Source organism: Strix uralensis, chromosome 8, assembly GCF_047716275.1.
Source record: "Strix uralensis isolate ZFMK-TIS-50842 chromosome 8, bStrUra1, whole genome shotgun sequence".
NCBI lineage: Eukaryota > Metazoa > Chordata > Aves > Strigiformes > Strigidae > Strix > Strix uralensis.
In genome coordinates this window covers 17076852-17101538 of record NC_133979.1, presented here as the reverse complement: position 1 = coordinate 17101538, position 24687 = coordinate 17076852, and the positions used below count along the sequence as shown (strand labels likewise).

The 24687-nt window shown below is 36.8% G+C and overlaps 1 protein-coding gene across 2 annotated transcripts; it reads right to left on the bottom strand.

The window, feature by feature from the left end:
• Window positions 1-29: 29 nt before the first annotated feature.
• Window positions 30-17398, bottom strand: LOC141946828 (calcium-activated chloride channel regulator 1-like). Of its 2 annotated transcripts, XM_074877209.1 has the most exons (14): window positions 17212-17398; window positions 15289-15429; window positions 14914-15064; window positions 14174-14291; window positions 13269-13440; window positions 11345-11569; window positions 9394-9618; window positions 8086-8263; window positions 6261-6367; window positions 5005-5229; window positions 4575-4842; window positions 3225-3389; window positions 2118-2345; window positions 30-789 (listed from the first exon to the last, which is right to left on the bottom strand). In XM_074877209.1, the coding sequence occupies exons 1-14, from the start codon at window positions 17368-17370 to the stop codon at window positions 362-364; spliced, it is 2790 nt and encodes a 929-aa protein (XP_074733310.1). In that variant the 5' UTR covers window positions 17371-17398; the 3' UTR covers window positions 30-361. The 2 variants fall into 2 exon arrangements, with proteins under 2 accessions (XP_074733310.1, XP_074733311.1); XM_074877210.1 differs by lacking the exon at window positions 15289-15429.
• Between the last annotated feature and the right edge of the window lie 7289 nt (window positions 17399-24687).

The window sequence follows — 24687 nt, the reverse complement described above, 5'->3', positions numbered from 1 at the left end:
TTATGTGAAGAATAAAAATAAGAAAAGTATCATAGTCCTTTGCCTCCTTTATTTAAGAAAAAAACACACTACATTGGAAAAATCTTGCAACAGAAGAGTTAAATATTTTTATCACATGACGGTACATGTTATACTTTACTATATTTCTGAGTATGTGCTTTCACCTTTAATATTTAATCAGTGTACATGTACTTGAATATAAGACACACTTTTGAAAATCTACATCTATAAGCCTATCAGAAAAGACAAATACATCTGTTTAAAATCTGTGCACTTATTCTTTGAATGTACAAATACCTCTCTCCCTACTTTAAAACTTGTGTAGCAAAAATTACATTAAATTCCTTCTATTTATTTTATTTTACACATGCTTTTGCATTGTTTCAATATCCAGTCTTCTCTTTTGTTTTTGTAAAACACACAGAGTTGAACTTACAATAGTACAGACTACTACTACACACACAGCTACTATTGCCACTATTATTGGACTGTTAGCACTATCATTGCTGCCATCATAATCTAAAGGCACAGAAGCTTTTGGAGGAATGAACCATGTGGCTTGTGCTATATTAGACACCTCTGAAATCAAGCTGGTATCATCAACAGCACGTATAGCAAAGTAGATTATGGTGTCATTTTCTATTATGAAATTTTCTGGTTTAATTTTAAACGATTCTTCTCTACCAGCCTCCTTAGGTATGAGATTAGAACAATTCACAGAAGTGGCACGATCAAAGTGATTTCTTAGGTCCAGAAGATTTTCACTGCTTTTTATTATGTAGTGATCAGCTAGGGAAAAAAGAACACACATTAACAACAAATTAATATAGATGTTTTAATATCCCTGCTTGTGGTGACAGTGTAGGACTTCAAGACCCATTTTGTAAAAAAATGTGCTGGTGATTCCTCTTTTACTACTGACTATTGCTCAGCATGGAGGGTTGGCAAGTTCGCTTTTAAACTTTCAAAGGTCTATTGTTGCTGAGTCTGGGAACTCCTTCTTTTCAATTAAAAATGGAAATTGAATCCACCTTAAAAATATTGTTTCACCAACACTCTTACCTTTGTGCAGACCTGTGCAAAATGTAGCTGAATGAGAAACTGTGCTGTCAAAATACAAACATAAGGTGAAATTGCAATTAAAATATATGTGTAGATAACAGGGGTGGGCCTTGCTGATCTGTATTCTCTCTCTCAGCATGAGGTTTTGATAGCAAAAACTGTGAAAGACACAAAATGATTCTCCCATTTGTAATCAAAGAACTGGTAGTTACATTGCTATGAATGCATTTGATTAATTCTCTGGGGTTCTGCTGTTTCTATTTCAAGTCTGTAGCTTTTCAAGACTTTCCCCTCTTCCCCTTCTCTTCCTCTTATACCCTTTCCTCTTTAGATAGTAGAGATGTGCATGATATGCCCAGCTCCAAACCAGTGTAGGACCTACTATCTTAAACTGTAATGCAATAACTGACTACTTTAGCTATAGAAGTTTTTAGACATATAGTTGCTAAATAGCGATAAAAGAAGTTGAGATTTTTTTTTTATTTGAGTTCTTTTTTCCTTGTGTGGTTGGTTATTAAAAATTTTAGATAAATGTAAGGTTTTAATCTGAAACTGTGATCAGCATAACTGTAGCATTGTATATTTTAACATATAATCTCTGGTTTATGCGAGGAAATGTTTGTACATTTCATCTGGAATTAAGTTTCATTTTTCCTGTACAACAACCTTAAAATGAGTATTCTGGATAGAACATTACTGCATCTCTATAGTCCATTTACATCTTTGTAAATAGATTAAAGCTTTGTATTCTCCATGTTGGCTGGTTTGTTGGGGTTTTTTTAATTATGCACAGACATGGACTAAGACTTGTTGCTAAAGTCTCTAGTGGTTATATATAAATGTATTTATTTGATTTGTTTATAATATTCCTTGGTGTCCTTGGTTTGTTGTTTGTTTGTTTGTTTGTTTGTTTAACAGGACAACTAAAACAGGTATCATGCAAAAGGGTGTCTTTCTGTTTGGTTATGTTTTCAGGTTGAGTGTTGGTCCTCAGGGTATGTCCTCTCAGACAAAAATATCAACCCCATCTCACAAAAATGTAGTGTCTGACTCACCTTTTCCATTGTCAAAGTCACCTCCTGGAGCTGTCCAAGACAAGACTATTGTTTTGTTTTCTAAACGAGCGTGAAGGTCTGTAACTTTACAGGGTGGATAAATAGGAGCAGAATCTCCTCCTGTATTCACTACAAGAGAACTTGTTGAAATTCTGTTGAAACTTCCGAGGTTGACTTGGATTTCTTTATCAGAAAATTTAGGTCTTGGTGCATTCATATAAATTTTACCTGTGTAAAACATTTTTCAACTTTCAGCATGACATAACTCTGAATTGCATTTTCTTTTAATTCTTATTATCTCTTCTCATCCTGTAAGTTTTCTTTATTCGGATTTAGTGAAAAGTTAGTGAAGTAAAGACAGAAAATAAGGTCATCTCAGGATTCTCAGTACAAAATTTAGGAAACACAAAAAGCAGACAAAGTCTAAAATGTGTAAAAATTGGAAATAGTGCAAGCAGTAAAGCAGGTTGCAGATGTTGGTGAGCCATGGCTGCAATAAGGTAGTTCTATCCATCTCTTTACCCATATTGCAGGCCTTAAGAGACTTTCAGTTATATAGGCCATACTTGTGAGTTTTTTAGACAATTTTTATGCTTATTTTTCTAAATTTCACAGTGTGTAAGTGTGAGGATATTAAATTGCAACAACTACTATTTTTTTCAGCATTAAGATGAAAAAGTACTAAAAAAAATCAAGAAATCTTAAAAGCTAAGTTTTCTGGCAGCATTAGCTTGTATACCGATGTTGCATGCTGAATTTAATTATCCCAAATCCCCATTTTAAAGTCTTAAGAATAATTATAGATTTGCAATTCCTGTTGTGAGATGCTGAAATACAGAATCTGAGCAATATTTATCGTTCTCATGGCTGTAAAAGAAAATAATTTTTAGATTAAAGACAAGATTTTATGCTATTCTCATATACAGAAAACAGTAGTTGGAGCTGGTTTGTTTTGTTTGGGCTTTTTTGTAGTGAAAATGGTAGATAGAACATCTTTTAAGATCAAATGCAATTTTTGTGAATCTAAGTGATCCCATTTGCTAAACTTTTACACCCCCCTATATACAAATCATGCAAAGAATTGTCTGTTTCATAAACGCTCTTTACCATTTTCTCTGTAGCCTGGTATATAGAAGGCTCGATTTTGCTTGAGGCTAAGTCTGGTGGTTGTATTTCTCCCATGGGCATTCACTTTTAGACTGTATCTTCCAGTGCCTTGTAAAGAAGTAAAGTACCTTGAGTAGATGCCATCATTCTTCATCGTGTCAGCACCTTGGTATAGAATTATTGAGAATTAATATCTTAAACAAGATACTTGCTGGTAAACAAGATTATTTTTGCTGATTCATACATAAAACCTGAACATTACAATGCAGAAACCTGACTGTTTTAGTAATGTGGACATCTTTAAAAATAAGAGTGGTCCCACTGTGACAACCTGCGTTTCATATGTATTTTGTTAAAAAGAACCATTCTGCATTAACACCTTTAAATAGGTAAATCTCTTGTTACTATATGAAACCACCAAGTTAATACTTTTTAGCCATCCACTACATAAAGCACCTTTTAATTATAAAAATGCTGTAATTTAACCTTTGGCCAGGAATTCATCAAGCAGGATTCCTTGTCTTTAAGTGAACTTGTGCAGTTGTACCTGACTGGCTGCAGTAGATGATTTGCTGGTGGCATCCAAGCTAACTATTTTAAAGCCTGGCAGCAGTGTAAAAATAACCTCAGGTTCAGGAAGTAGAAGATGTTTAAGAAACACAGGATAACACATTGAAATCTTATTATATTTTTAAGTACAGCAATGTGAAATTAAGGACAGAATGAGGAGGCACTGCTGGCTACCACTGAATTTGTAAAGCTACAGGTCTACAGCAGTGGTGAAAGAAAAGGAAGAGGAGTGATGAAAAGAGATCAGGGATGCTGAATGCCAGAAATGTCTTGCTATTGCTCTAAGAAAGAGTATTCTTGAAAAGAACAATAACGAACTTATTTAACACACAAAAGAGATAAAGCTAACATTTGGTGAGCTAATGTTAAGACTGTAGTCCAGCTTCCTAGAATATGAGATGGACTAACAAAACAGCTTGTTTTCTTTTCACCTTGCCTCTTGAGGGCAGATGATTACATGCAGTACACTTTAAGAAAGAGGTATGAGCAATGTACCCTCTACCTTGAACACTTCTGCTTTCACCCTCAATAACAGCACAGGAAAGAAAGCAGAACAATTTTTCAGGTAAAGGCTCACATCTTTGTTTTCCTCACTGAGAAAAAGCTCTGTAGCTTACTTCTGTCCTAAAGCAGTAGGGTTCTCTGTCTCCTGTTTTACTTTTTTCTTGATACAGGCATAGCCATGACTCAGTCCTTAGTGATAAATCTGAGGGGAGCATGCAGACTTGGATTCCAAAATGCATAAATGCAAAGGTTTTTACTATGTGTATGGAACCTTACCTGCACCATTATCAAGAAGTTCAAGGGTTACTGCTGCAGCACCATCCTTCTCTATGGTGGCTATCACAGTTGCACCAAGAACAGGCACAAACCCTTGGCTAACCTCTGCATAAACAACAACTGGATTAAATGCTCTATTTGCCCTGTTCATGTGAGCTGTGATGCTCACAGGAGGAATGTCAGAATGTGCTGGTCGAGAGGCAGCTGTTACTGATATAGTTTGAGTTGCTGTATGAATATTTTTAATACAAAACTGCCATTCACCCACCTGCAAATAAAATACAAAAATTTTTAAAACTAGTGAAAAAGCTTCATGTTCTAACAGAACCATTGTTTCCCTTATATAATAAAAAATTAGGTAAAGAAAAGCTGTATGCTAGTCTATAGGGAATGTTAATTCAGAAAATAAAAGAAAATGTTCAGTCTTTACCTCTGCAGTGCCACTTATACTGAGTATAGCTGTGTTTGGGTTTGAATTATCGATTGTAAAGTCTGAGCTTCCATATTCTTTTCCTTTGGGGTCCCTCAGAAAAAAAAATGGCTGAGATAGACTCCATGCAATGCTGAAGAAAGTGTCATTTCCCACAGTTTTGTCAACAGGCACAGTAGTATTCATCCATTCAGAATGCTGAACAACTAGCTCTTTGCTTTCAAGCTGTTGTTAGAGGAATAAAATTTATTATTACTATTTAGTAAAGAATCATTTAACATATTTTCAGAATGATTCCTCATCCATTGTACAATATTGTATCTATTCATTTCTGACTTAAAATGGATTAGTTTTGGAGGAGAGAATTGAAAAGCATTTATGCCTTTTGGAAACTAGCATGAAAAAAGATCCCTGCTTATTTATAACTCAGAGTTACATGGAGAAGATGGCAGGCTGTCTAGTTCTTCTGTCTCTACCTACAGGAAAATTAAGAGCCATTTGGCACAACTATTGAATGAAGAAAACTAATAAAATCCCAGATTCACTTTATGAAATGGCTGCTTGCATAATAACGTTGATTTTAAGTGTAAAATTACGGTAGACAATAAATTACAGTAAGTGTGAGTCCTTTATTTCTGTATCTAAACTATTTATCCACCAAAGCATTGTGTCAGCAAACTGTATTTCCACTGCAGTTTGCTCATCATTATCTGCTGCTTATAATCTAGACATCTTTGTGAGTGGTATATTTTGGATAAAACATAGGACTGGATCTGTGTTAAAATATTAACGAAGTGAGGAATGAGTTGTTAAATTCTAATTAACAATTGGCCTAGATTAAAAGTCTAAAAGTTTATACATTAAAATGCTACATATGGCTTAGGAGAAAAGCTGTATTTTGAATTGTATCTTTGTTACTCAAGTTACACTGTTAAAATGCTTTAAAAGATAATGTTTTGTGTAAAAGTAAACTAAACATCCTGGGGGATTTCTGCTTGCTTTTTTCTCTCAAAGTCTCTTGGACTTTGACAATTATGAGAAATAATTTTCTTGATCTTTTGAAATCATGAATTATATAAATTATATGTGAATTATATATATGTTTCATTGCAGTGAAATGTCAAATATCACTAAAAAATGTACCTGCACCTATTTCCAAATTGAGCCACTGACAATTATGATCATTAATGTCTAAATTCATTCAATTACTGATCAACTAAAAGCATAGAAGGAAAAAGAAGTGTTGGAATTCAGACCTGAATGGATTGTTCAGAAATATCTCCGCTTCCTGATGTAATTGCACTGAATGCTTCAATTAATTTACTGGGGACAACTCCATCTACACTATAAAGCATTAAACCTCCTGAAAGACAAGAGCAAAAGAATTAGAAACACTATTTTTTACTCTAAAATTGCTAAGTTTTATGTGACTTCTGGTACTGAAAGTTCTAATGAGGCAGCCAATATGTTACAAAATCAAAAAGAAATGCATCTTTTTATTAATGTGTTAATGCATATGTCATAGTAAATTCTGGCTTGCGTGATCAACTCATTTTATCTGTCATTGGCAAGGTTTGAAAAAAAAACCACTCCCTGGAGCATATCATCAAGTACAGCATTTATAGACTTCTCCTAGTACTTTTGGAGTCACATCCCTTCAGCGAAATTCTGCTCTGAAAATACCTCTGTAGGAAAGACACAGTGGCCTTCCATGGTTTTTGACTCTTAACATCCAGATCATCTTTATTTCCCAATGTGAAGTTTAGATCTCTTTTCATGCATACTGAGTTCAAGCAGCTCTGGTCTGTTGGAGGTTCTCATACTTGGTGCAGGTCTGTTAACGAATTCATTGTGAATATGGCTTCATACTGCTCTACTGAAGCATCTGCAGTTCATGCATTTGTTGCAAGTCTCTTTCAAAGTAGGATCATACATGCCAGACATAAACTGAGCCATCACTGTGCTCCTGGGGAGCCTACTCAGGTGTGTGGGGGCTGCCCACAGCCCCTCCCTACCACCTAACACCTCTCATCCCAGTCCCTCACACACAGGCTGACAGAAGATGTGCAGGTTGCATCAGGTGTATGGCTCTGTCTCATGAGAGAACACGTGGAGTCATATGAGCTGGAGGAGGTGTTAGCTCAGGGGTCTAGTCAGTATCTTCGGAAAACTGATTTTTGTTTCTAAGCAGGAAGGCCTGCTGGTTGAATACTGAAGGACCATCTGGGTTCTTTCTAACTCACAAATCATTCTTAATAAATATGCTGCAAGTGGAGCTTAAACAACAAATTCTGTCTTAGAATAGAGGCCAGAATAGAATTGAACTCTGGACTCTCCCATAGTCATGTTGATCTAATGATGATGAAGAGTATATAAGGGTATTCCAAGTTATTTAAATTGTGAAAACAAGCGGATTGTAGACTGAAAATGCACAGCACGTGCATCTCTCAAATAAGAATATTTATTCACTATATTTGTTTGGAGTCAGCTTACTTCCTAGATCTACACAAGGAGTTTTCATTGTTCCATGGTATTAGCAGGTGCTGTAGCATGAAACAACACCCCTATGGATAGTTTTTAAGTGGTTGTTTTCAAACTAGTTATATAGCTCCAGCTCAGCAGACAGCTATGCTTCCTAATGACAATGGTAGTCACTGTGTTTACAATTTCCTAGCTGGTGCACTTCAGCCGCAACAGTTGGAAAAAAATTATTATTCTTTATGTAATAAAAAGTGCTTATAAGTAAAAGCATACAGAAAGTTCTAGTCATTGAATGCAATGCCAGAAATTAAATTCTCGACATTTCTTTTCATGTTATATAGCAATATCATAATTAAATCTCCTTAGTAATAGGGTATTGTCATGTTACTGCATTTTTTAAATCAAGACAGCAAATCTATGGATCTAAAGAGTTCTGCTTGTTTACATTAAAAAAGCCTGTCATGAAAACCAAATTTATTTAAAATTAAATTTGTTTTAAATTTCTTAAATTTCTTTTTTCCAGACCAATGAATTGCTATGCTTTTACATTTTCATACTTGAACATGTATGCCAGAGAAAGAGTGCATTTAGAATATTTACCTGTTGATTTTGAAAATTCTTCTAATTCTTTCGCTGCCAATGGCCCCAGTGCAATGGTGTGAATTTTTGCCCCACTTTGTTTCACCAAATCAAGGCAAGCTGCTACACCTGAGTCCTCTCCATCTGTCAGTAACACAATTTCTGAACCATATGTAGTATTCATTTTATCTGCAATTAACTGCATCAAGAAAAGAATTAATGACATAAGCAGCAGAATAATTTTTAAATACTAGTTTATCCCAGAGAACAGTCAATGTATGCATTTAGAGCTGTTAACTTCAAATATAAGCAAATTTATAATAAGAGTTTGAATTTTTATTTAACACTAAAACTATTACAATATTAATTATTGCAATTGATATTGCAAGATCTAATTGCTTAGATTTAATAAATATTCCATTATAAATAATGAATATTTAACATATGTTTTCCTAGGGAGGGAACCTGTCCCATGTTGAAGATGTCAGAAGCATTCTGGCTGTATATGCTTTGCTTGTTCAGGGACTGGATGTTTAAGGGCATCATATTAAAAACTTATGCCCACTGTCTGGAACTACTCTTTATCCTTCAATCAAAATTCCAAGAGTAGAGAAGGACAGACTTCTGTCTAAGGGTGGACTCTGAAGTAACTGAAGGTGGGGCAGAAAGGGGTAGGGGGCAACCAAGAGGGAGGCCTCTGTCCTGGCTGTTCCATCTCTGTCTGGTTGCCAGTCTTCCTCCTGATGTCCCCTCCGTCCTGAGCCTCCTCTCTGCCCTGGAGGTCTTGGCTACCTCAGTGGTCTCATACTTCTCTGTACAATTTCTCTCTTTCTTCCCTTCTCCTAAAAGTTGCTCCTGATTTTCAGTTTTGCATCTGAATTAGGTGACATCTTCTGGCACTTCAGACTGCCAGTCCAAGGAAGTAAAACAGACAAATAAATAATTATATATATCCATCACTGTTGCCCAAGCTCATGATTTGTATGTGGTTTCACAGTTTTAGGGGCTTGATTCATGACTAGTGAACTGTGGGAATGATTCCAAAATTTAGATCATTCTTGTAGTTAATTTTGGAATTTGATCTTATTTTTCAATATCCTTTTTGAAGCATGGACATCACATCTGGCCTGTTTTCTGGTAATACTCTTTCTAATGCCATATAATAGTAATGCCAAATAGTTTCTATACCAAATTTTCCCTGGATAGATTCAAGAATCATATTATCTTTCTTAACTCTACCATTGCATAGGAAGTCCATGTTCCAGTATGTTTCTCACTTCTTCCTCATTTTCCATATATTCCAGGAGGTATTTCCATATTATACTTTACCTTAAGTCCTTTATGTATGCCTGCACAGATATTGGTTTGTCCATCAGCAATTCTAGGCAAACATTGAACAAGTTTTTTGCGTGCTGCCTCACTGGTTATTTGTTGCAAAGGAGCTTTTTCAGATGCATCAGAGTCAAATGTGACAATTCCAACCCAGGAACCAATTTCAATAATATGGAGCAGAAATACTCCTGCAGCGCTACGGAGGTGTCTGATGCGGTTGTGCTGTATGTAAAAAAAACCCAACATCCTTAGAATGCAATCTCTTCTGAGAAGCTATGACTATGAACAAAATGTAGGAATTTTTTGTAATAAAAAACTATCTGCCTGCTATAAGGTAATTCATATGTATGCTCAGTTCTAGAAGAGAGGAGATGTAAACCATGTTCTGGTAAAAGTGCAGCAAACTGCAGCTTCCAGGAAAGATGTCACCAAGCAAAGTCCATCTTCTGATGTTATGACTTCATTCCCGATCAAGATTTTTGTCACTTTTTTTCTTGATAGCATGATAGGATGCAAAAGGACAACACCTACGATGCCTGAGGAGTAGATTAGTCTAGAGACTAAGTATTTTGAAAATATAAATACTATTAAAGTATAAGTATGGCTATTTTAAATGCAAATATTTGAAGGGATTACTGAAAAAAAGTTATATTTGAAAACATCTCTGGAGATAGCTATGCTTGCAATATTTATTTCATAATTATCTTCATTTTGATTTTTAGTATTACATTATTATCTACTAATTGATTTAATAAAATGTACTATGATTGGTAGACATCTGTATTATAAAAATAATTTATTACAATTGCAGATCTTTGCTGAAGATCAGGCTCAAGAACAGCTCTGGACTAGAATGGCATGTCTGGAAATGATTTGTTGATGGAGCACTATGGGAGAATCCCATTATTATATGTATGCCATAACTAAAGAGTTGGCGCATATATTGCTTTATGCTTCTTCATGTATATTTGGGTTTAAGGTATGACTATTTCTCAACATGTTTGAGCTTTTTGAATTGCCTTCTTTAGATGAATAGTCTTATTTTTAGGCTTGAATTCCTGTGAGAAATGAAACACTGAACTTCTGGTATTTTCAGTAAGAGAGTAATGGTCATTGGCTCACTGCTGAACTGTGGAAGAGGTAAGATATGGATAAGAAAATGTAGTATGTCATCAAAAGGCTGATATAGGCTGATTTTTAAAAGCTGTTAGAGTATGTATAGAGTTTTGAAGTCTATTAATAAATCATGACATAGCTGCCTTACCTACCCAGATAATTTTGTCATCTTTCTACAGATGACATTCTTCCTACATTGCTTACAGCTTTATAAAAGAATTTGGATATTTATGCAAATAAGCACATATGCAGGAATGTTTACTAAACCTTGCATCCATAAACAAGCTTAGTATCTCATGCCACAAGACACTGTGAAAGAATAAACCTATGCAAAGTTTTATGGGGAAAAAAAGAAAAGGAAAAATAACCTTAACCATGTTAAAATGACATAACATTATGCCAGTTCACATTCTTGATTCCAAAGAGCAATACTGTAATGAAGAAAGAACATCTAATTTATTGACATATTGTGACCTATATATTTACTTTAAATTTCAGAATGATTCATAACAAAAATACAATGTGAAACTCCATCTATGATACATTTTCTGCCTGGAAGAAATACAGTGGCATTGTTGTTTTAGGTGTGGAACAAAGGATGTATATAAAATTGAGATTTTACCAGAAAAAAAGACCAAGTCTGGCCTACAACTCAGTATTTTTAAGTGATATCTTGTAGGAATTCCTAAATAAAATTACCAAGGACAGTAACAGTAGTCTCTTTTTTTTTTTTCCTAAAATAATCAATTACAGAATTGACTGATCTTTTTTGTAACTTTTTCTGCTTCTTACAATTTTTGCTAAAAAATGCTTATAAAATGTGTATTCTTACCATTGACATGCTCCCAGAAACATCCAGTACTAAAGCGACTGCCCTGTCTTGGGTCTGCAGTAGCCTGAAGGTAGTCTCAGAGGGGGGTGCAGAAGTATTTACAACAGCCGAGTTGCAGAAGTCATCAGATTCCATAATTACTTCCCACGTGCTTTTGTGGTTGCATATCTTATTCTGCATATTTGGAGCCTCACTATTGTGAGTGTTTTTGTCACAAAATTCAACCTAAAAAGTCAGATTGAAGCTGATAATAATTCTGAACCCAACAGTATAAGCATAAGAAAATATCTCAGAAAATATATGTTTGTGGTGGAAGCAGGACAAATGGAAATGTTCATCTCCAGCGAACATCCTCTGTGCTATGGTGCCTGGCCAGCCAGGATTTTAGACAAGACAAGCAAAGAAAGTGCTCCCGAAGAACTAATCTCAGATTTTACATAAGCACACACATGCAGAAACAAAGATTTCAGTTTGTGAGTTCTGAGATCCTTGGAGTGACTGATTCATGGAGTTCCTACTAGATTTAAGCCTGCTAACAAAGATACGGTAGCTGGCCAGCATGGAAGTCAGCACCAATTAGCAGCCTGAATATTTAACCAACTTCTTGGGTTAGGCTGATGGTCTTGGACCAATTCCTGTAAGTTTGCTTGAGTGGAATAAGGAAACATGCAAAAGGTACAAAGTCAAGACTTTCAGAGAAGCAGGAAGTAATCTTATCGATGTCTCAGGATGTCCACAGCATACTGCTGAGGGAAGACCCTGATCCATTGTTATGGGTTAACCACAGTGGGCAGATAAGCACCACACTTCCTCCCTCTACCCAGTAGGATGGAGGAAGAGGAAAGGAGGAATAAAAGAAAAAAAACCCTTTAGGGTCAAGATGAAACAAAGCAAAAAAAATGTTTAATAAGTGAAGTATAAGTGAAAGAAGAAACAAAACGAGTGATGCAAAAGCAATCACTCACCACCTCCTGTGGGTAGACCAATGCCCAGCCAGTTCCTGAGCATAAGGCTAACCCTCCCAAACCCCACTCTTTTCCCTTTTATTGCTGAGCATGACGTTATAAGGTATAGAATATCTCTTAGGTTAGTTCCAGTCATCTGCCTGGTGGTGTCCCCTACCAGCCTACTGCGCATCCCCCGGTCTATTCATTACGAGGGGCAGAGTGAGAAACAAAGGCTTTGATGCTGTTCAGCTAAGGCTAGAATATTAGTATGTTATTGGTCAAAACTCTAAAACATAGCACTATATGATCCATTATGAAGAAAATCAACTGCATCCTAGCCAGGCCCAGTACACCCACAAAGTTCTTGAAAGAGCTTGCCCAAAGAAATAAGGTCAATAGCCAGAGGAACTGTGATCCCGTACCACAGAGATCTAACCTGCAAGGAGACTGTCCGTCCTGCTAACCCCTGTCCCAGCACCCTTTCCCAGACACTGGAACAGTACAGAGCTGGCCTAAAGAGGCCTGCCTGGTTGTCCTGGATGCTTTCAAGAGAGGTGGGCTGCTGCTTGTGTGTTAAGGATAGGTAGACCAGATTGCTTTGCAAGGGTGTGTAATAGAGCTAACCAGGTAACACTCTTCAGGTGCCAGTTTACATAAGGAGGGACCAAAAAGTACAGTTATGAACAAGGCATTTGGCAAGAATGCTTCACTTTTATGCTTGTTGACCTGATTCTCCAAACATGGAGCAAGAAGGATGCTGACACTGCAGTACATCTCACCCTTATTGACAGGAAAGAGCTGTCAGATCATTTCTAGTAGCTCCTTTATCTTCCCTTTTGAACAGATGTTAATAGAACTGATAGCATCATCCATATTCTTTGAAACAGAAATTAATTGAAGAAACACCTGACTGATCATTCTCCCCAGCAGAAATAACTAACTAGACCCTCAGTCCAGAAAGGTATAGTAATACTTACAGAAGGAATGTATTGCGAATACATAACAGAACATGAGATATTTTGTAGTATATCTGGAATAAATATACATCCTTTTTCATATAGCTGACCATCATATCTACATCTTCTTAGCTCACACTTGTCTCTGTTGCAGTCTTGGAAAACAGGTGTACCAGTCACATCAGCTGGACAGCTAAGGAAATAGAAGATAGGCAGGGCTGGTTAAGAACCCATATGTAGTCTGTAACTGGTTATTTACTTGAATTTTTGCTCCCCAAATCCAAATTGCTATTGACACAGCACTGTACTAGACACTGCACAAGTACATAGGTAGGCTGTCTCTGTGCTTGGCAGGGTCCTCAAACTAATCTAGAAATAGTAAAAAGCATAAAACACTTATGGTCTTTTGTGATCTTCCTTGTGATAATTATAGGCTATGCAGGAAAGATATCCTGCTAGTAGTTGTAATACAGAAGACTGTATTGGTATGCCTGAGCTAGGAAAAAAAGGCAAGCCTGAACTAATTCTCTACATCCATTCAGTTATTGTTCCTCTTTGTAGAAACTGTTTAAAATCACAGTGGTTTCAGTAGGCAATTTCAGTGGTGTTGATAACTGCTCTTTAATAAAATTATGTTAAGTGAATACAAAACAAATGGTGGCTGAAGTCTGCAGTTGCACACAGAGCAAAAGATTATCCAGCCTCATCTCCTAAACCTCTTACAAAACAGCACTGAAGGCAGCTGTGGTTTTCTGGTCTGCAGAGCAAGCAATAGATGTTGCTGACTAAGCATCTTGTGATCATATGAACAGGTTGTGGACACTCTACAAAGTACAAACTCAGCACAGGTGATGAGAATATTGAAAACGTTATTGAAATGTTTAAACCTGTGTAATGTAAAAGCAGAAATATGAAAAAAATAATACCTTGTTGCTTCAACACTTGCTTCTCCAGAATTTCTAGACACATAAAAAGGCATGTCACTACTATATTCATCGAACACCCCCCACCGATAGTGAGCCCATTCATGGACAAAAACTCGACCTGTTGAAAAAGAATAGCACATGCACATTCTAAATACAACTGTTCAAAAGCTAGTCCGTGATTTACATAGACATTTTAACAATTTAATTCTAAGGTGAAATATTTAAGCAATTGGGATGATAATTTTTCCTTGAGGTAAAACTAGGAAGGCATCAGTTTAGCAACCAGGACTAGAATTTTTATTCATATTTGACTCTCAGAAATGCAGGAACTGTTCTAGAAGCTTTCTTCCAAGTTGGCAAAAATCTAAGGAAATTTAGGTTTTGTGAGGTTTCTGTCCCACAGAGCAGCAACCCTCACATTTTTGACACAGTGTAGTACAAAATCAGATACATAAACACTGGATAGTTTATTTGGTAAGTGGTCATAAAAGGAAGGATACTGCTAATGGCAGTAGTTAAGTGCAGAAGAATAACTATTTAAGGTTTTCAAAGGGATAAATGACTTCTGGATCCAGTGTTTGAATATTTAACTTAAGACATTTCACAGGTATTTACTACTTCTGAAAAATATGTCTCAAAGTTTTTTTCATTTTAGGAAGCAACTAAGTACCCAAATTCATTAATCTTGGGCATTTCCTATGAACAATAAAACAGGCAATTAAATTAAATAGTAGTATTACCTTTTTCTCCATAAACTTCAGTCAAGTTGTCATTTAAAATGAAGTTAGGTGTGAAATGGATGTACTGTCCTTTCTCCTTACATCCTCCATACTGTAAGGTGTAAGGATCATCTACATGTTTCATATGAGAGTCTGCTATGATGACATCTGCCTGAAAAAGTAAGACCAAAGTTATGCATGACATGGGTGTAGAGAAGAGTTAGGCAATTCTTATTGAATAAATTCAGTCCTGCAATTTTTTTTATCCTACGAACACTCCCCACACTTTTGAGCAAGAACTTCCAGGATTAGTCCTAGATTTTGATGAGATTCATAATGTAGCCTTACCAGTCTAGCTTCTCCTATGTTCTAATGATAGACTTCTCTAAATCATACCTTATCATATGATTCTGTTTTTAATCTTGAATAGTTGGTCTTTTTCTTCCACGTTTTAGGAATTACAATTTTTACAGACTTGAAGAAAAATCGATGTTTTGTCATTTCAAACAAGTAATTAGAAGCATTTTTAATCATGTTCTAGGGAATAAAAGAAAACAGAGTATTAATACAATGTTAATATTTAACATGTGTCTGTATGTGCAATGAATAATTTAGCCTTATCAAGAAACAGCAGTACAATAAAGTAGAACTAAGTATGTAACACAAAACTAAGAAAGTATTACAATATTTGCTAAGAAAAGAATAAACAAAGAAGCCCAAGACTAAGATGTAATCCTTGGAATCTCTCACCAGTTCTATAATCCTGCTCTTAATCAAAGATTGTGATAAAATTCACACTCTAGCCTTCATATGAGATGAAAACTGCTAAATACAAGGATTTTACCCTTAAATTAATACTGGCCTGACAGTAAGTGTTGGCAAGATTCAGCATTGCACCTGCTTTTCATTTATCTGACTAATGTCATAATTTTTCTGTCAAATTCTCTGTTTTGCATATCTTCTTTGTATTATTGGCTACTATATGCTACCATTACTTTCCTTTCCTCTTGCTCTGTTACCAATTCTCTTGGAATAGAGGCATCAGAAAAAGCATTCCCTTTATTTTTCTCTCCACTAACAAGTGTTTAGTAGAAAAAAAACAAACAGGAAGAACTAAAATCTGTCCCATAGGCTTTTCATAAACTAAGAAACAAGCTGTGACAGAGGCATGAGTCAAATATCCATGTTACATGTACAGAAAAATCAGCTAAAGGAGATTTCTTGAAGAGATTTGGTTTGCCAGGACTGAGACTGATAGTGAGTGCTAACTTGAGCAGTAACGGGATGTGCCACTTCAGCTGTCCCCATTCGACCCCTTGCCTGCTCTGCAGGTAGAACAGAGCATTTTTAACTAGTTCAAGGGAACTGAAGGAACAGTGTAAGAGCAAGATCTCATAAGGTCAGTTATGATGTGAATATGTGGTAGGTATCTCACAGTAACAGTAACCATCACTCTTACGCTTGTACCCTAAAAAACACTCCGTGGTTTGTCCCTTAATGAAAATGAAGTGATCTAAACTCTACTTATTGCTAAAAAAGGGGACAGTCCGTGACTGGTGGTAAAAAGTAAACTACCAGATCCACTTTTACTTCATGTAAACTTCTTCTCACAAGATAAAAGAAATCTGGAAATGTTAAAAATTTTATGGTATCCTTTGTACTTGATATTGGAGATGACATGGGACTGAGATAATCCTACATCAGGTCTAGAAGGCATTAGACAAACTGCAGAACCTGGGCATTTGTCATAAATGTCCTGTTCAGCAGCTTTTCTCTAAAATGATTTGACTGTAGAAAACAATTGGTTTACTTTGAAACCTGGCCAACATCCTATTCTGAGGGAATTTATCCATTGAGGCATCTATGTGGACTGAAATAAAAATTAAACCCAGAAATGCCACTAAACCTAACCTTTTATTTTCCATTTAGAATTTTTAAAGGAACATTATGAGACATACTAGCTAATGACAGAGTAGTATAATCAATGGCTATTAAACAAGCATTCATAGGACATTCTTTCAGGTAAATATAATTTGGAAAGCTACTTAAAGGAATTTCAGTCTACCTCCCAGTAGAGATATTACAGCAATTCCCCTTACACTGAGGGAATTAGTGCTCTTAGTAGCGACAGCAGACGGCAAGGCAAATTAGAAATTACTGGTTTAGTAACTATGGGATTAATCCATGATTAATTCAAAAAAGCAAGAAAAAAACCTATTGACAAGAATGGGAGCTGGACCTAATTCATGCTACTTTCCGAGCAGAAAAGTCAAGTCGCAACTGCTGAGAAACAATGCATGTAAATGGAAATGTTCTTACCATTGTGTTCAGGATGATGTTGGCATCTTCTGGCACCTGGGGATTAATTGCAACAACTAAATCCTCATAGCCATTCTTATTTAGCCATACCATAGAACCTTTTGCCACATGCAGGAGCTGAAACAACAGCAAAAATATCGAACTCCTAATCAACCCCATTACTTGTTCCTGTCTGTGAGGTTCTTGATTAGAAAAGCGATGGATTATCAGTCTTATTTATATGACTGCCTTTAGGGTCTGAGAAGACTTTGTTACAGTAACCCAGGACAGTTCACCTCCCCCATCAGAGTACGTAGAGTCCCAAGCATATCTTATTGTCACAGTAACCTGGGGTCATTCACTTCCCCCACACTGCACAGCCGCTAACGTGAGCCAGCTGCGGATCTCAGCATCAGGACAACAAGACCTGCATTACATCAGCAAGCTCTCTAATGAGCCAAACAGGACATTGCTTATGTATGTATGTTAATCGGGGCAAGTTTTATTATCCGCCTCTTTGGTGATTTTCCTTGAGCTTCACTCCCAAGCAGGGCTCTGCTGCGTTGGGTCCCCATTTTGATTGGTGTCAGTGTCCTGGGGCTCTCACCATGGTAATGCTACACTTTCCACAAAGCCAAAACTTTCACTCACTGAGTGTTGTGCCTCATCCCAGAGGGATTCACACCTGCTCTTCATTCCTAACAAGGCTTTTGTGTCAAAAAGAGGTGTAACAGTTTGCAACAAGACACTGATGTTCTGTGCAAGTACAGTTAGTTATATTGTATATGTTGGCTGCATGTAGTTATGTATTAATTTTAGGAGGAAATACTTGATATTTTATTGGCAACTAAAAAAAAAATTAATTACCTTATGCCTCTTCAGGTGATCTATGATCTCTTATTCATTTTAGAAGAGAGAAATAATTGCAAAAACACAACTGGAATTTCCTGGAAAAAAAATCTGAACAATGAGATAATTATGTAATATGGAACTGAAACAATAGAAAAAGCAAGATTAGATCAGTGAGCCCGTAAAATGTTGACAAGTTCTGTATACAATATTTGGTATGTAAACTATCCCCTTTTAAATGGCATTGTTTGCCTTTAGATGAATGACCATCCCATTTGGAATAAAATGTGTTTCTATTGTGTGGGAACAGTTTGTCAAGCAAGCCAGATTACTCTGTGTGGCTGTCCTATTCCTCCTCATTTTTTCTCATTTCATACTCAAAGAAACTTGTCCAGAAGTGACATATTTTATTCCAGTTCCTTGATGAAGTATTTAATAGCATCACGCCTACCACTGATTTGTAATCCTTTGAGAAATGTCTATTAGATGATGATTCCCTACCAGCTACTTTTTGAGATCTCCCAGCTAGGTAGTTCCTAATTTGTTAAGGAGGTGCATTAAAAAAATAAGAATGGAATAAATGTGGTAGTGATTGACACTGATTATATTTTCAGCCTTTGATTCATTATTGATTGAATATCAGCTTTCCTATTCTTTTTGTGGAACAGATGTTAAACAGATTTCCCAATAATTTTGCAGTTCATCCCCTCTGCCTTTTTTAAAAACACTATGTCTTCTTGGTGATATTGTAAGAGTCATTAACAATCAAGAGAGTAAACTGCTGCTGAAGGTCTTATGCAATTCTTTTAAAATTACTGTGTGAAATTTATTCAGGCACATGCATTTAAAAGTACTTCAGGTTGAAGATTTACCTCCATCTGTTTTCCTAGTGTATAAAAAAATAACTCCTGATGGTCATGGTATGAAATTACATCATCCCACTTCTTCTGAAATATTAGACAGAAAAATTAGCTAAATTCTTCTGTGTGTGGTGGGTTGGGTTTTGGGTTTTTTTCATATCAATATGAAATAATGATTGTTTTCATTTTGTCTTTAGCAGTCTCTGAAACCTTGGAAACAGTAACGACCAATTACTTTTTAAACACCTCCACACTACTGATTAGCAAAACTTTTTCACTTACATTTTCAGCCATCATGCTCAGCTGATAGAGGCAAAGTAGTCACAAAAGCAGTGTTATGAAAGTTGCCTCTTAGTTCCAGAGGAGTCTCACTTGTTCTGATTTCATAACTTGCAGCTGAAAATACAAATATTTAGAAGATAGCCATGTGTGTTAGTTATCATTCAAACTTTTGATCTCTTTCAAAATAATTTCTTTTCAAATACTACTTACTTAGTATCAGTTTCATTAGTTCAGCTACTGGGAAAAATAAATGCAGCATGTCAGACAGATCTGCAAAATACTTATTATCTAAACTGGGTGCTTGAATGATTAAATTTCTCACAGCACAGCTCTGAAATGAACAGATGATGGCAGCATTTTGTAGTATGGAGGTGACTTGAACTTCATCTCATTTATATGGTTTTAAATCTGAAAAATTCATTAACCTCAATTAAGTACAATAATTTCTAGCTCAATAGCTATTTCTTTACAGTTTCAAGCCTGCTAACTAAGAAAGCTATGAAATTGAAGTAACTGTTACTTGTTATAAAATAATTACAAGAAAGTAATTTACTAAAACTTCAACAGTTCTTAATTTATAGTACTCTAGTTAATAAACCTGCAGTTGCTCATTTCACAAACAAAACACAAATCCTGTCTATCTGTACTACACAGATATTTCTCTATTATCGCTGTTTACAGTGTACTTTAAATATTATTCTGGGGAATACAGACTTTTCTTGTGTTAAAGGGAAACAACCACACACAGTGTTTGAAAAGTGTTCAAAACTAAATCCCTTTTAGCTGGGCTGTCATTGCTCTAGCGCCTGCTCTTAGTATTTGTGAAGGGATTTGATGTGTACAAGTGCTGGAATAAATAGCTGTATAACTTTCTCTGCCTTACTTAGCTGTACTGTTCTCTGTGTGGTATAGACATGGCATGACTCCATGGCATTGCAGTTTGTGGCATAACAGTTCTGTTAGATTGGATGTAAACTTTCGGGCTGTATCTGCCATTGTCAGGGAAAGTAAACAAGTACTCAGAATAGATACCATCATTCTTAACAATGTCAGAACCTAGCTATCAGAATTACATCAAACAAAAATGGTTGAATTTGTGCTTTCTAGATTCAATTATCTAGAATATAACAACAGCAGGAAAATTCTTCTCTGATATGCAATCTGTGCAGCTCCTTTGGTTTTGATGGTATGTTAAAAATATTTGAGAAGACTGCAGTCTGAAGTTAAGATGCCTTTTTGTACTGTGTTTCAATTCAAATAAATGATAATTTCTTAGCAAAATCATCAATTATTCCATTAGGAAGCTAATGAATAGATTATTTTCAAAATCTGTACAGTTTTTAATTACTTCCCACGTGTTTCTGTAGTCACACATTTGATTCTGCAGATTGGGTGCTTTTCTGTTCTGGTTATGTTCATTACAGAATTCAGTCACCTACAATGATAAACGAATAGACAAAAATTAGAATTAAGCAGCAGAAGAATAACAAATAAAAATAGGGATGGAAATAAATCTTTACTGCTGATTTATATCATTGAGACATCAGCTGATGGTATACTTCATTTTACATTATTAACAGTATACATTACAGCTGAAATAAATGTTACGTTTCAAAAAGGAGGATATAGCAAATTTTATAACAGTATGTTTCATTGAAAGGAATCTGTTCTTATGTTACATCTTATAGATGAGAAACTTTGCATACACATTATTGATGATTCTGCAGTTTGATTTCTTTCAGGAATAAATGCACATCCTTCCTTAAAAAGCCGTGTTAGCTTATTAACGACACAATCACCTTCAGTGCAGGATTTTTTTTTTCCCAGATATAGATGCCAGTAAGATCAGAGGAGTGCCTAAGAATAAAACAGAATACATTTCAACTTAAAAACCCTATCTGAATATAGTCCTGACATTAACGGTGCTTGGAGTGTAGTCTGCACTCTGCCTGCATAAAACAGTTATCCTGATAAAAAGATATGAATATACATTGCAAAGTGACACCAAGAATAATCTTTGGTTTGTTTGCTTCTCCATCACTTCAGTCTATTGCCTGATTAAAATATTACAGATTAGAAGTTTACAATTGCAGAACTAGTCATTAATTCAGTAGTTACCACTTCCAAATATTGCTGTACCCTGGAAAATGCCTGTTAAATAGCTTCCTGATTATGAAAAGGCATTTGGTCAGTGAGTTGCAGGTCAAATATGCTGTAATAAAACTTTGTTTCTTGAGGCCCATTGGCCATATGGACAGAGAGGAAAAGCAGATAGTGAGCCAAGCACTCTTGCAGTAGTGAGAGCATGGGGTGAGGTTTTGCAGAGGTAGCGAAGATTAGAAAAATGGGTTTGAAGCAAGAGAGAACCAGAAGCTTGACAGGAAGGTCCCAAAGTTGCAGCGTACTCCGAGAAGGGATAGGTGAGATGAAAAGGAAATGCTGAGGTAGACAAACACCTTGAGCAGAGGGGAAGGATGATTTCTGTACAAGCACTGTTTCCTCTCCAGTGGCAAAGCACAGCAGTGATAAAGTCTCTGGTGTCAGTTCAGAAAAAGTAATGCCCAACATCATTGCCAATCCATCAACCACAGAAATGTGTAAAGATGAATGCAGAGGAAATCACATGATCTATTCATAAAGTAGGAAAGATATTTAATGAGGGATAAAATAAGGACTAAAAGAAAAAGGGGTACCTCAAAAGTTTATGGAAAAAGACCAGTCAGGTTTCTAAAGCCCACCATGAAGGGCTTGTAAAAGGGGGAAAATGCTGAGTTACCTTGTAACTTTAACCTGACTCTGCCCAGTTGCATAGAAATGCCTGTCAGTGTCATACTCATTGAACACCCCTACTGAAGGTGAGCCCACTCATGAACAGGCTCTACCTGCAGGGAGAACAGAAGGGCAAATGCACAGTAGCTGTAGTGAGACATTTTATCACTGTATGCGAAATTAGTCACCAAAATTATATGGTGGACTTTCTGAACAGCAACTTTCCAGCAACACTCAACCTTAGGCAGTTTTAATATCATGTAATTCGCTTCATGGCTAAGTGTGACTAACTTTAAATAACACCATTTGAAGCTCTTAGCTTCTATGTCTTTTAAAATTGGCTTCTTTTACCATTATGTGTTTGAATTTGAATTCTGTCTCTAGAAAGGTATGATAAAACAGCAATGCTTTTTAATATACACTTACATGAGAGTAAACCACGCATCAAATTGTAATTTAATGTTTGACATTGTAAGTGGAACTAACCTCAACAAACCAGTGCTTCATTTTCCATTAGACACGCTACTAAGGGATTAGGAACAAAAGGCTACCTTTATACATTTAACATAGGTTTTCTGCAGCAGTACATGCTACTGAGACATGTGGGAAACATACAGCAAAGGGTTAAACAACATATGCTCTGTATTCTTTGGTCTTTTATTGTGAACAACTGAGGCAAACCATAAAAGCAAAATGGTTTAGGGAATTTACCCTGTGACCCTTAGATGTCTATTGAATAATCGTTTACAAGGAAGTTAGGTGTGAAATGGATATATTTTTCCTATTTTTCCACCTGCTTCATGTTGTAGGGTGTACAGGTCATCGCGATGTTTCCAAGAAAGAGCTGCCACTGTGGATATAGAGAACAGCAGGCGTCCAAAGCAGGGAGGAAGAAGAGAGAGTGAGTTGCTGCTTGCAACTCAGAGGTCTTGATAGTGAGCGGCTACCTCTGCTTCAGATAGACTAGAAGGTAACCTCTGATGTGTCTGTTATCCTTTGCTCAGCCTCTGATAGCTACAAGTGAAAAGCGGCATGTAGAGAAGCAAGGCTAACTAACCAGTTCTTATGAACTAGTCCCTACTTCTTTTTCTGCCTCGGTAGCAACAAGCTGCCTTTATTCTCCTTGCATTTCTTGCCAGGCCTTCCCTCATGATTCTGAAACTCCACCTAGACAGGTATTACTGCTGCCTTCAGCACAATTGCCAGCCGGGAGTTATCAGAGGTGTGATGGGTTAAGAAAGCAAGTGGGAGATAAAAAGAAAAACCCTGGAACTCATAAGCAAAGGTTTCTGACTTGTAATAAATGTAAAACCAAGTGGAGAAATGAAACTGGGTATCAACAAGGATATTCAGACCAGACAGGCTATTCAGACCAAGGCTATTCAGACCAGTTTTTTAAATAATTAAACAGCTTGCAAGGACTCCATTTATGGACTACAATAGATTTAGCCTGGAGCTTCTTACAGTCCAGCACTGTCGTTGTTCACCAGCACTGTCATTGTTCATTTATAACCAACAGGATGGTACAGCTGTTAGTACTGATGTTGTTACCAATGATCATTACTTATGTATTTACTAATGGTGGTTCATAGATTGTGATTTTTCTGGTTCTTAAGGGCATTCTCATGTGAATATTTTTTCACATCACTTTAAAATTTGAGGTACATTGGGTGTGCTAATAAATGTGTGTAAAAAAATGTATTGCACTCTGTTCCCTGCAACAGGCTTTGAGCCATACCTTTTCACAGAACTCATGTTTTGATTTCTCATCAGTCATAACCAGAAGCACCAAAACCAAATACTGCCCGTGAGCATGAAGGATGCCCGAGCGGAGCTGGTGTAAGGTGTGGAGGGCTGGAGCCCCACCTGTGGGAGGACAAGGCAGGTGCCCACCAGGCTCCCTCCTCCCCGGCTGGCTCTGCCCCAGGAGCAGCCCCCAGCAGAGACCCCCAGCTCCCTCCCAGCTTCCCAGCACAGGATGAGTCAGGGCCCTTCTGGCCCATCTCTCTCCTGAATAGCCATCCTTGGCCAAGTGCTGCCAAAATCCCAAGATCCAGAGCCCAACAGTGCCCATATGGGGCTGGCCTCTGCAGAGGCACAGCCAGGCTGTGCTAACCATGGGCAAGTGAGGTCAGCCCTCTCACCATGAAAAAGCTGGAGTTTTTAGCCACAGGCACTGCTGCTCCCCCATAGAGTGCCCAGGACTGGGAAACACACAGGTTACTGGGGCTTAAGCAGAGATTTGGTAAATCTAAGAGCATTTTCCCTGAGCAACACCATGAACAACCAGCTGAGGATGGGATCCCTGCTGTTACACGGAGACAATGGCTTGACATCTGTTATGGTGTGCTATATCCACCCACACTTCCGCTCACAGTTCCAGCTGGCCACGTTAAGCACTTCCAAGGAACTTCTCATTTTCCTTTAGGCATTGTTTGTGTCCCGCTAACCACAGCCCAGCTGTCTGCTCCACCCATGCACAGAAGAGTCCCTCCCTCCACTCACTGAAAGGCAGAATTTCCAGGGCTACCTGTTAATGAGCAGTCACTGATAAGAGAGATAATTTGGCCAGATAAAGAATCAGGCCTTCCAAAAGTCTGTCTAAAATTAGTTATGTTTGAGCATGCCCCTTTCTCTTGGAAAGGAATTTCTGTAATAAACTATATACAAATTAAGCTATCTTAATCTTGAAAATACAATGTTCTCTCAGTTGTTTCTACCCTTTGCTTCGAACTCC

Coding starts and splice junctions, on each gene's coding strand:
- LOC141946828 (XM_074877209.1), bottom strand. CDS start 17,370: ATGGGGTTGATTAGGAGTTCGATATTTTTGCTGTTGTTTCAGCTCCTG. Junction 13,441..14,173: donor GCAAGTGTTGAAGCAACAAG/GTATTATTTTTT, acceptor CTATTTCCTTAG/CTGTCCAGCTGATGTGACTG. Junction 2,346..3,224: donor ACCAGGCTACAGAGAAAATG/GTAAAGAGCGTT, acceptor TGTTTTACACAG/GTAAAATTTATATGAATGCA.